The sequence below is a fragment of the Haliaeetus albicilla genome, chromosome 22 (assembly GCF_947461875.1).
Source record: "Haliaeetus albicilla chromosome 22, bHalAlb1.1, whole genome shotgun sequence".
Taxonomy (NCBI): domain Eukaryota; kingdom Metazoa; phylum Chordata; class Aves; order Accipitriformes; family Accipitridae; genus Haliaeetus; species Haliaeetus albicilla.
Genome location: NC_091504.1, coordinates 18,242,151 through 18,254,970, shown reverse-complemented (window position 1 = coordinate 18,254,970; position 12,820 = coordinate 18,242,151). Strand labels below are relative to the sequence as shown.

General features: G+C 35.5%; 1 protein-coding gene across 1 annotated transcript in view; it reads left to right on the top strand.

The window, feature by feature from the left end:
• Positions 1-12,820, top strand: part of BAIAP2L1 (BAR/IMD domain containing adaptor protein 2 like 1) — a 44,375-nt gene that overhangs the window by 23,533 nt on the left and 8,022 nt on the right. Inside the window, exons 4-9 of the mRNA XM_069810169.1 lie at positions 8,134-8,195; positions 8,295-8,366; positions 8,696-8,833; positions 10,214-10,366; positions 10,813-10,980; positions 11,765-11,915. Coding sequence (XP_069666270.1) covers positions 8,134-8,195; positions 8,295-8,366; positions 8,696-8,833; positions 10,214-10,366; positions 10,813-10,980; positions 11,765-11,915 — 744 coding nt within the window. The remainder of the gene's footprint in view (positions 1-8,133; positions 8,196-8,294; positions 8,367-8,695; positions 8,834-10,213; positions 10,367-10,812; positions 10,981-11,764; positions 11,916-12,820) is intronic.

Here is a 12,820-nt window from a genome sequence, read left to right as displayed (position 1 = left end):
GTGTTACACTATTTTCTTTCACGTGATCATCAACAAAGTTTTAGGACAGGGAAAAGATTACTACATAGTTTTGACCCTTAACTACAAAAGCAAATGGTATCATAAATGAGAGATGCTAGGCTACTACAGTAGAAGTGAACTGTGATCTAGCCCTTTGCTGTTTGTCTAATTATGAAATGGGAAAAGGATTTTTGAATAGCAAGATTCTTTAATTATATTCCTCACACTGAGAGCAATGTGTAATCTAATGACAGGGGAAGTGTTAAAGAGAGTATTGCCATGTGTTCTAGCAAATTTTATTCCAAATAACATACAGCTAAGCTGCTGAGAATTGCTGGTTAGGCTTTTGTTTTTCCCTTTAGAGAGATAAATTTGGGGTAAAATCCCAGCCATCATCTTATAACTAGTCCTGAATGCATTTTTCCAGCCAGTTCCACAACATAAGTCTGTGACTAGAAGACAGAAGTCCTTGAGAAGATGGTGGCCACGGTTGAGCTGTTGTAATTTATCCAATTGGCTGTATGCTCCTGGCTGGATCCAAAAAGCTTGCTAGGAGAGAGGATGACCAAGAGAAAATAGGAGTGGCAGCCTGCTACTAGCCACTTTTTATTTTCTGGTTTTTTCTGCTGATGCCATTTGGCCCTGGTGCAGAGGGAACAGGCTGTCAGTGAGATACAGATAGGCAGCATTTGTATGTGTATGTTATTTATATGTACATATAAATATGTGCATATCAAAATAAAGCAAATATTTTGGGAAGCATAGAACTTAGTGTACAGCATTTGCTGTAAAAGTAAAATGGCAAAAGGTCCTTTTCTTCCAACAGAAGAAAGTATGTTGTACCTAGAAGGTAGTCTCTGCTGATTAAAACAGCTGTGGACTCCTGTTGAAGTATGTTGGCTATGATGTAGCTGGAAAGAAATTATTTGACTAGATAAAAACAGAGGCCATAGTGCTTTTTTTTGGGGGGGGGGGAGGGGAGGGGGTGTTACTCCCCCTGCCAGAGCTTGATTTTTAACTTCAAGCAGGTGAAGTTTTGACTGTGGTCAAACATACATAAAAACACTATGCATGGGCTAGAATATATTTTTTTCACTAGGGAGTCATATGAGGAACACAGGCAGTGAAGCCCTGTGAGAAGGAGAAAGTAGAGCACTATGAGTTCATCACCACCTAACACCGTAGGTGCCCAACTCACAAAATTCGCAATAGTGTCTTGTACAGTCCTATTTATTGCTTACTGGTTTTGTCTGGACATGAAGGCAAAATACTTAGGCATCTTCCAGGGTCTTATGAACTTTGGAATACTGTTTATCTCTTCTGTATCAATGAGACTGTAAAATACCTAAAAATATTTTAAATGTTTAAAAGGAATGGAACTTGTGGAAAAAATAGTGATAAAACTGAGCTATGGAGAAATTGAAACTTCTGAACTCTGAGCATTAAATCAGTTTCAGATAATTATTTGAAATATTGTGAGCTAACTTTAGATGAGAAATGATGCTTTGAAAGCAACTTCATATAAAATGCTTACATAGTTAAAGGGGAAGGTGAAAGCATGAGACTATTTGTATGTTAAAAGAATAATTGTTGCAGTTTATTTTGTGTAGGAGCCTAATGTAAACACCTTTGACAACACATGCTGTTAAAAGGACTACATTTTTGTACCTTTATGTATCTTTAGCTGTATAGTACTTTAATTTTTATATGTCCAATAATATGATAATGTTCAGTTTTATTCCTCATGGTTCATAATATCTCTCTTGGATTTTATTTTACTGGACTAGTGCATCAATACAGAGATTTCAGCCATTGTGTCATGGAAGGTTTTTTTTCATTTCCTTTAACCCATGTTTAATCTGTTTTAAATGAATTATTTGCTTGTTATATCACAGAAACATATCTGTTGTTCACAGCCTTAGTGAGAACTCTGCAAATTTTAAAATAAAAATTGATCTGAGAATGCTATTTAGAATGTGAAATTCTCTTTGCTTCTATTTTTGTTTTATTTACAAATTTTATTTATTTATTTGCTGTTCTAGCAAAGCATAACTATGTATTTGGAGGTGCTACTTTAGAGTGCTACATCTAGCATGTATAGTAGACTTAAAATACTTTATTATGCTCTGAAATCTCTTCCCCTTTTCTCTATTGTAGGTTTATTCTTTTTTTTTTGTTGTTATCGTCATCACCTTCTACAGTCACCTTCATAAAATGGCATTGAATGGCCATGTGTCAAGGCCATTTTATAAAATGAACTACAGAGAGACTTACTCCTTGCTTCCTATTTCATGTTCGTTCATGCAGTAAGGAAAGGCAGACTTGACCTAGTCCTATTGATTTACGTGCATATTAGTATTAATTCTACAAATTGTGGGTTCTATTTAAAGCATTCTGGACAAATTGTATTAGAAGTAAAGTACAGTTAGAGCTTCGGAAGTTTTACATTACTTTGTCCTTCTTTATGATTTTATTCTTTCACATTAAATTCCATTAACGCTTTTTGCCTTCTTTAAAGCATCTGTTGCACAATTAAACCTTCTGCAATAAATCCTTCTATGACAGAATTATAAATTTAATGCATTTGAGGCTTAACAGATGTTTTGTTCAATCATATTTATTTGTTATACTGCATTCGTTTGAAAGTGTCTACTTTACTACCTTTCAGGGGCTACTGGCTTCAAAGGACTTTGTTTCTAACTTTCCCTTGTCATAAATGTCTTTCTCCTGGGCAAAGGGTAACTTGGAAGAAGGAGAGCATCTTGACAGAAATGGCATCTAATAATACACTTGAACTATATTGTCTCCATGTGTAGCCTTGACTCAGCCTTTCATTCTCTTGTTTAATGTAAATAATTATGTGGTTTCATCTCTGAGGCATGAAGTTACTAGATCTTCCCTGAATGCAAAATAGGACAACAGGAGATAAATGAGTGATATAATTAAGCACTTTGTCCGTTCCCAGACATCTAAGAAAGTTTCTCTATTAAGAGACTTGAAATTTTTCAAGAGCAGCCTCCTCTAAATAAAACAAAATTGAAGTATATTTCAAGTAAGGTGATGCAATTAATACTTTTATTGATTCTAATATAGTTATTTAGTATTTTAAAAGTTTAAGTGGTTTTGCTGGTAGCTGTTAATATTTGTTTCTATGACAGAACTCTATTGATTGAGTTCCATGTTTGTTTCTAACTCGAACTAATTCTTCTAGTCTTCTATTCCTAAGAACAGTCAACATAAGCTAAAAACATAAATAACCAATACAATCACCCAGGGCAAACAGTGAGGTTGAAGTGTAACTGCTGCAGTTCTCTATTCTGGCCTTAGTTTGTATTCTGTTAGAAATTATTAGTCTGTATTCTGTTAGTTAGTATTTCTGTTAGAAATTGTTTTCCTTGTTTTTCATCTACTGTGAAGACAGTCTTTTAAGGATGTCTTCTTGCTCATGGGATGCTGTGTATGGAGAAATAACTATTACACATTTGGGGTTAGTAATTTTTTTCTTTCTTTTAGGGGCATAACAAAACCAACAGCATTAATGCAATTCTAGTCTGTCTTTATTTTCTCAATAGAAAATATAGATACAACCAACAGCCTTGGGTAAGCCTAAAAATATTCCACAAATTCCTGAAGTTTCAGCTTAAAAGTTCTTTCTAACTGTGCATTGAACCTATTTGAAACTAAAATAAATTTACCATGGAACTTGGTATTACTGTTCATGGTCATATTTCAGATTATAGCTGTATTACGCAGCATGGTTTCAAGAACCATACATGAGAAATGTTTGGTTTATTTTTAAGTTATTTAAGATGTTCCCCCAAAATCCCTATCTGAAAGAGATTGTTTCTTCTCTTCCCCGTAGTGCACTTACATGGTAATAGCAAAATAACAGAACAAGTATCTATAAACTTTTACAACTATGTTTTTGTTTTCTAAAACAAATGTGGGAATATTTAATATACCTCTACTCTTTTAGTCACAAAGATTTCATGTTCAGGGTGTGGGGGAATGGAAGGCAGAAAAAAGTACTTTTGAAAGGCAAGTATTTTAATAGTTCTGTTTATCATCAAGACCGGTGGTTTTGGTTTATTAATTCATTGCATAATATGATGCCTAAAACTGGTTCAAGTGTACAGTATGTTTGCCACAAATTGGACTTAAGTAGTCTTTCATTGCGCACTCTAGTCATGTCATTATGTTTGATAGGTTTGGGGTTTGCCAATAAATGATGACAAGGTTAATATTCAGTTACTTGGTATTATGAGCTCTTGTATATAAAACCTGATCATGAGCAGCTTTAATATATAGCAAAATATTTCTAGTTCATGTGAGAAGTACATGTTTGTCTTCACCTTAAGTAGTTTTCTGTACCTTTTTACCAGATGAATAAGTACTGAACATTAGAGCCTGGCCTTGGGTTATGCTGTTACTAATCCAGAGTAACACATCGTCTTTATTAGAGCTATTCTATAATTCACTATTGTAATTAAAATAAAATATTATATTGAAGTTGTTCTATTTCCATTCCACTTGGACACTGTTACATGTAGGCTAGGGGTTGTGTTGCCTTTCCTGAATTAGTCTTCTACAAAAATTTGTCTCCTTGTATAAATCTTATTTGGGAGGGCCATCAAAATGTGGCTAACCCATTATCTTAAACTGGCAATAAAAAAACATGGTGTATGTTCACTGTAAAAACGTTCTCTATTTATTTGAGTTGCAGTATCTGACCTGTAATTTAAACTATAATTTAAATCTTAATAGGTCAAAGTGTGCTTACTATGGGTTCTTTTCAAAATGTTGATTCAAAACATGAAAGAGGAAATTAAATGGGTGAGCCAGTACATGCAGTGCCTGTGGATTACCAGTGGCAGTAAGGAGGTTCCAGCATAAAATGGCTTTTGCCTGATGCACAGCATACAGGGAGTCTTTGGTTGAGAGAAAAAGAAAATGTAATTAGAGATACAGTCACTGATATCTAAAAATACTATTTAAAAGTGTACTAGAACACTCTAAAATAAACTTGTAAAATAATCCAGCACAAACCATTTAGAAGTAAGTGTAGTTTTTTAAGTTCTCTTCATTTCAGGACATGTTTTGGCAGTATTCTTTGTAATAAAGATGAAAAAAACTGTTTCTAACCAAGCATTCAAAGCCGAAAGACTTGAAGGCTGCAGTCAGTTCAAGTGCTGTGTGAGACAAAAATAACAACCTCCGAGCGTCAGGTTTTCCATTCTTGACGCACCAGGTGAATGGGTTGTTTTATTGAGCGTTTACACTGTGGTGGCAGGGCAGGCCAGAGGAAGGGAGTGTGAAAGAGCGATGCGAGAGCTGAGTCAATACCCGACGTTGTTGGATGTCTGTCAGTACTTGGAACGCTAGGGTTGGCTGCGTTAGCGTTGCCAAGTATTAGCTAAGTGTGCTGCTTTGGCAGCAGATTCTCAGAACTTACTTTCTACAAAGAGGGAGAGTAAGTTCACTTTTAAAAGAACAAAAATCTGTAAGGGCAATTATTTTGAGGGCCATTTCAACACTCACTGTGAATTTCTGTAACTTCTCAAATAGCTTTCTAGCCTGCATATTTAAAACCAAATTAACTTCTTAGTTTTATTTGTATTTCTCTTTTTTCCCCCCCATTTCTTTTAACACTATTTTCCTCCTTAAGTTGCAGATAAGTATTTACAAAAGTTTTCTAATTTTAAAAGTCCATTACAGTCTAAAATGTATCTTTTCAGTTGAGTTCGATGAAACAGAAACACCATGAACTGAAGTGCATTCACTTCTACAGCCTTAAAATAACAAGGTGGCTTACTCATGTCCATTACTTCAAGTGTTTATGTAACTACATTGTATTTACTTTTCTATTGCATATGAGCAACTAATTACTATAGCACTTCTCACTTCTTATAGTATTTATAATTCCGTAGTCACCAGCAACTTTAAATACAAACAAAAAAAAGCATAGCACTCTGTAGGCTGTACAGAAGGACTCACAAAAACTTTATCTATCTATATAAAAATACAAATCCCTCTGTGTCTCCCATGTATCATCCTGCAAATTCCTTTTTCTTGCTAATCAAGGGCCTGACTGTTCTCATCGTATTCTGATTCCTTCTTCCAAGTCTCCTGTAGTCTGTTGCGCAAAGAGATGTAGAGGTGGGGATTGGGGCATGAAGAGGGATTCCTGAAAAGTCAGGACACACATGTTTTTCTTCCTGAACTGCCTCATGTTTCCCCATAAACAATATTGTGGACCCACGTTTTTATATTATTTAGTTAAAGATCTGCTGTGTCATATTGGTTCATGGCACAGGAGGTACAGTTCTCATTTCAAAGAAACTAAAATTTTGAGGTGTCATAACTTGAGAATGACAGATAAGAAGGGAGAAAGGTGATAATACATATGCAAGCACTACGGGAATGCATCTATGTTATATGGGAAGGTTACCAAATCACTACTATGCGCTATGGGGAGACAGGTTTTGATGTCTGGGGAGATGCTGAGAAAGGAAAAGGTAAGGTTCTCATGGAAAGTTCTGTCATTCATTTTATTTAGACAATTTTTTTAATTATCTGCACCCTTTGGGAGCTTTTGTGTGCACCTGAAGGATCTGACACATTATAGCATGATAAGTCTTTGCTGACTAATTCAGGAGGGGTTCTCAAAGAATACGGATGGTAGAAAACAAGATTTGTAAAGCAGCATGTTGAACAGTTAATGCATCCTTTTTTTTCCCTTTGAAAAAAGGAAACTGAGAATAACACAAGATAACAAATAGGAGGGGACATACAGAGCAGTCCCATGCAGTGACTCTGCCAGTGATACATAATCAGAATTACAGAATTGTACAGGCAGGCCTTACAAAGCTACACACATTAGGACAGCACTACTGCAGGTTTAATACTGCAAGCACCTGTATGGCAAATACTTCAAGGTTGATTGAGGAATAGATAGATTACTGGAGGAGACGTGCCAGTGAACCAGCCGTGGAACTGAACCTGCCGTTCTTGCCATGGAAATGGAATGACAGTAAAACACATCTCTAGTCGAGACTTTCAGATGCGACACAGTTCAGGAATCAGATCATGGTCCTGGGACTTTCAGGTTTTTGTAAGGGCTCTGGGTTGAGACCTGGTAACTATCTACAGGTCTAATTTGGGTGAAATCAAACTGGGCACTTCAGGATACTTCCAACTACTCTTCCCAGCAGTATGTTGCAATCTCCCAGACAAGACTGGCACACACTCAGTGTGTCAGTGCCAGCGCAAAGAAGGGAGTGGGGATAATGTGGCCATCTGTATCCAGAGCAGAATGGTGTGGCTGTCTGCATGCAGGGCAGGACTGCAGCATGCACAGTTTACATTGCTTTGCGCTCAGAACCACACCCAAAGGATTGAGGTATTTTTCCTCCATATCCTCCTAAAGCAAAATGAAACAGTTCAGCTTTTAACTGCTGGTGGTTAAAAGTAAACTGTGTAACTTTGTGCTGGAAGACAGCAGAGCATAATAGGCATATTTAGGATCTGTTGGGAGGATGCTGAGAAATCTGCTGCTGCTTGGATGTTAGTTAATGCCATACAGTCAGGCTGTAATCGCTGATAAAACAGCCTGGGAAATTAATCAGCATATGTATGGGATCTGTTTTAGCAGGTGTGCTGTGAATGAATGTGAAAGGTTACTTAGTTAATTCTGAATATCCAGTTAGTTAATAAACATTAAAGTTTAATTTTCAGACTGAAAAATGGATAGCAGCTATTTGGATAGCAACAACTATCTAGAGTTCTTCTGTGCTATTCTTTAACTTGGCAAGAAAAGAGGCTGTTACTAAATCAGTATGAGCTATTCTGGAGAGAAGGAAGTATTTATTTTGTCTGGCACTCCATGTCCCTTTTGCATAATAATGCATGATTAATTATTCTTCTGTCGCTTATAAGCTTCTTGGTTTGTCTGTGGTCAGATCTAGTTATTTATTTAAACTGCTGTGATGAGCAAGAAATTTCCTATACCTCTTAAATATATTCCAGTTAATAAACATATTAAATACATTTTATTACTGCTTTTAGTTAACCAACTTCAGAATTCTATGAAAGAAACAATGTTTGTCAACGTACATGCTGTATGTTTATCAACAGGCCAAGTTCTGGTAGAAATTTCAAGAACGCACAAGAAACTTAATGACAGTCTAGAGGAGAGTGTAAGTTAAACAATTTATTTTTTAAAATTTATTTTCCTTTTGAAGTTATAAACTACTTTTGCCAATTTTTAATAACCCTTCATTCATTTTCTTTTAAAGTTCAAAAAATTTCATAAAGAAATTATATCTGAACTGGAGAAGAAAACTGACCTGGATGTAAAATATATGAATGTAAGTATATTCAATTCTAAAAGTCGTATTTTATTTATCTATTGCTAGTCAAAGAATTTTTCAGAAATTGTACCCTAACAGTTAATTAATACATTAGAACTGAGCTTTAGATGCATGAACATGGCAAAAATTTTCATGCTTATTTTGAGTTAAAAAGGGAACCAATGCATGACTTAATAGCATTTTTAAACTAAAGTTGAGAAAGGCAATTGCCGAATTCATTTGATGTGTATTAGTGATATCTCATAGATTATGGTGATGCTTTTTAGTCACTTACCCAGTTACATGGCTGAGTGCATCATGAGATGTTTTAAATGCTTTGATTGCAGGCAACTTTAAAGAGGTACCAAACTGAACACAGAAGCAAATTAGATTCTTTAGAGAAGTCTCAGGCTGAGCTGAAAAAAATCAGAAGGAAAAGCCAAGGAGCACGAAATGTCATGAAATATGAGCATAAAGAAATGGAGGTCAGTGTATTGTTTCTTATTTGTTTCTTTCTTTGTATGAGAACTGGTCAACAGAAAATGTTAAGCTATTACAGGTCACCTCTGAGTCTGTTTTAAAACTTGACTTCTGAAGCTTACCACAATTTTTGTATATGCAGTGTTATTAGTTAATACACATAACTCCTCTGTAAGTTGTTTGGCAATAGTTAAACTCTACAATTTCAAAGAACATGCGTTTTTGGTTCCTCAAAGTTGGTTTATATTAAAGACATTCCTAGAATATGTGTTCAGGTTGAAATTAAGCTCTGGACTGCTCTGCTGTACATATTCAGAGACTTCTGCTTCAGTTTCTAGGTTTCATCCCTTGATGACTACTCAATTTTTATTTTATTTTTTAAAGTACCTCTGTAACTACACCTTTATGCAAAGGTTTACACAGGGAGTCAGCTATACTATGCAAATTCAGTAGTGATTTGCTATAAATTAATTTCCCAAAGTAGGCAAATGCCAACTTCTGTTACCACTTACAACCTTTCCTACTGATCTTAAAACAGCATTGCCATCTTAAGGCGAAATAAGAAATGGCAAGGCAATGAAGAGAAACTATTTTAAATTAGTAAGTCATATTCAGGTTGTCATGGATCTCTCAGAAAATACTTCCCATTGATATTTTTATTTCCACAATACTTTTACTTCATGCTAGTTTATGTATTTTTTCCTCTATATTTTTCTATTTTAATTTTCTTTTCAAAGAAAGCTTTGTGTATAACAAGGTACAGTAAACACAAGTAATACTAGCTCCTATTTCTTACTACCTATCTTTTAACCTGCATTCATAACAGTTCTTTTTTTTAAGGTTTTGGACTGAGAATTCAAGGATTAGCATTTAATCACAGTTTAGCCATGAATCCTCATAACCTCAGATAAATACAGTTTAGTCTTTCTAGTAACTCACCTTCCCCTCTCTAAAATGAAGCAGAGATTCATCATAGCTTTGTGAGAGTAAATGTAACTGCTATGGAGCAGACGAAGGTAATTAGTCTAATTAGAACACCTGTGGCCTTAAAATTGCTCAATGCAGTTGCTGCTTTGATGTCATATTCTTATTTACTGCAGCATTTTATTTAGAGGCTAAAAGACTGTTTCTTGTTTTGCTTCACTTCCCCCACCCCCTAAATAGGTTATTGATTGCCTGTAATGAGAATATACATTTACCTGATGAGATTAGGGAAGTTAGGTGTGTGCATGAAAAGAAGCAGCCTTGGAAGTAGAGCCACCCTACCCCACCTGCCTTTCCAAAAGCTTTTTCTAAGGCTTTTAGTTTGTTTCAGTAATTGGATATAGTACCAATAAAACTCAGAGACTGTATGTGATTTTTTTTTTTTTCTTTTTTTTCCTTAGTATTTGGAAACCGTGAGCTCTCGACAGAGTGATATTCAGAGATTTATTGCAGAAGGCTGCAGAGAAGCTCTCCTAGAAGAAAAAAGAAGATTCTGTTTTCTGGTTGACAAGCACTGCAGCTTTACCCAGCACATACACTTCTATCACATTCAGGTCAGTGGCATGAGTGTAAACAGAAATGAAACTCCTGAAATCTAATCATATAGATCAGACTGCCATAAATAGCTAAGATAGCACTTAGGAACAGTGTAGTGCCAGACAAGTGTTGTGATGAGTTCATAGAAAATGTTTACAATGCAATATTCTCTTAAGTGTATTGTAGCAATAATAAAGGGTTACTGTGACTTTTTTAAAAATCAGATACTAAGAAAAACATGTATGGACTGATCAGGGGTGTTTCCAGTACCTGACCTTGAAAAAGGACAGTCTCTTTCTACAACATGCTGTTTGTTTCAAACAGGTATTACTTAGAAAAATCTTTGAAAAGACTTCCATTTTGCTGGTGTTATCATTTTGGTATAATAAAAATTAACAAGTATGTCTGTACAATTTTATGAAAAAGCATATCTTTGACAAGTACCTTTTAAACTTGGATGCAGTGTGCGGACTTCCTAAAATCCAAGCTGCCTGGGTGGCAGGAAATCTGTAGTGATGCCACCAAAGTGCCTGAAAAAGTCAGAATGATGATAGACGAAATAAGGACACCTGGTTCCACACCAATATCAGGAACTCCACAGCCTTCACCAATGATAGAGAGAAATACCATGGTATGTTGTTGTTTGATGGTTAAAGGTTCTCTCTCTTTAAATGGGAGTAGATGGGCTTCACCAGCTTCGTCTGAACCCAAGCATTTGGGATTGAGTCTATAATGTACCTCAGTTGGAATATTCTGGGGTTGGCTATGAAAGCAAAATCATTAAGCTGAAGCTCTGCTACTGGAAAAATACACAGTATAGTAGGCAGAAGCACATATCCAAACAAGGGTCAGTTGGGTGCCTAGGACTTTTTCTACAGAGCCCAGCCTCAGGACTACTTTTGTTCTAACCACTCCATTTCTTATGTTCTTGTCTGTAAGTAATAGTAATTACATACTCAGTAGTTCAATATAAAATTAAACAAAATGTTATTTTCTGTTTTCTTTCCTTCTTCCTTCTTCCCTCCATGATTCTTATTAGAGTACAGGTTAAATTCTAAATTCTACCTACTCGTATGTTGTGTCACCATTAATTGTTGAATTTCTAAATGATATTAGTAAATTTCTAAAAAAAAAAAAAAAATAAATAAATCTGGAGATTATCTAGGTGTAACTGTGCTATTGGGGGGGTAGGGGGGAAAGCAATCATAGCATTCCCACTAACAAATGTTTATCAAGGGACAGAAGCCTTTTACAAACTATTCTATCAGCAATTTCATAGGAACATGAGGAATTTCTGACAGATCTAAATATGTATCATTTGGTAATAATTAAGCATTGCTTTCTAGAATTTAACACTGCAAATAAGTTGTCACTGTCTGCTCAGTATTGTGATAGTGTTGTTTTTGTGACTCTAGATTGGAAGTGATTTTTACTCTCATCATGAAAATGCATCAAAGGTGCCCCCTGCTCCTACAGGTAGGGCGTACACTAGTCCACTAGTTGATATGTTTAACAATCCTGCAACGGTTCCGAAGACATCTTCTGAAAAACTAAGTAATTCAGCAGGTGAGTGTCACTGTGCTGCAAACTATATAAATGTAAATGACACACTATAGTGTTTGAAATTCTTAGGACTTCTTGACTACTATGATGATGTGAATTCCAGGATGTATAGAGGAGTAGAAAATGGTCTTTACAAAGCATTTATGTAAGTTGCCTAACAGGAGAAGTATGTGTTATAAGAGAATTGTTTGCAGTAAATGCAGGTCAAGACAGGTATTTTATTCTATTTTAATCACTTTCTGTGTGTCCCTGATTAACCCAGCTTAACTGCTCTTGTGACTTCCAATCTTATCAGAAGAATACATTCTATAATTTTGAACAAGATAAATCTGAGTGATTATTGCAGTGCACACAAGTAAACATAAACTACTATTACAGTCTCACTTTGGTTTCCTTTAAGGGCATGTAGCAGTTAGGGAAGAATGCACATGGGACAAAATGAGCCGAGTCTTGCATTTCTTTCCTGAAATGTAAAATCCTTTTAAGATTTGTTTTCTAAGTTTCTAATAGATTCATATTTTTACTTTCTCTGCTATAGGGAAGGAAGGGAAAGAACTAAGTCTAGATCACAACATAAGAAATGCAAACTCTTCAATGTGATAACAGCAAGTCCAGCACTTCTTCCTTAAAAATGCATTTACAGTATATTGTACTGGTCAAATAACATACAATTTTGAGACCTTCTTTATGTTGTCTTCTGGTCTGCTGTCTGAAAAGTGCCAAGTATCTGCAGCTCTTGTCGATTCAGCTGAAGTTGAGTGCTAGGCACGTTTGAAAATGAAATCTTGGCCTTTATACAGTTAGATTATTTTAGAATGGAAAACTTTCAAAGGTCTTTTACGGCTGTGAACATTTAGCATTTTTCATGTCAAAAGAGGAAAGAAGTAGCAAGTTAAAACTTACATAAC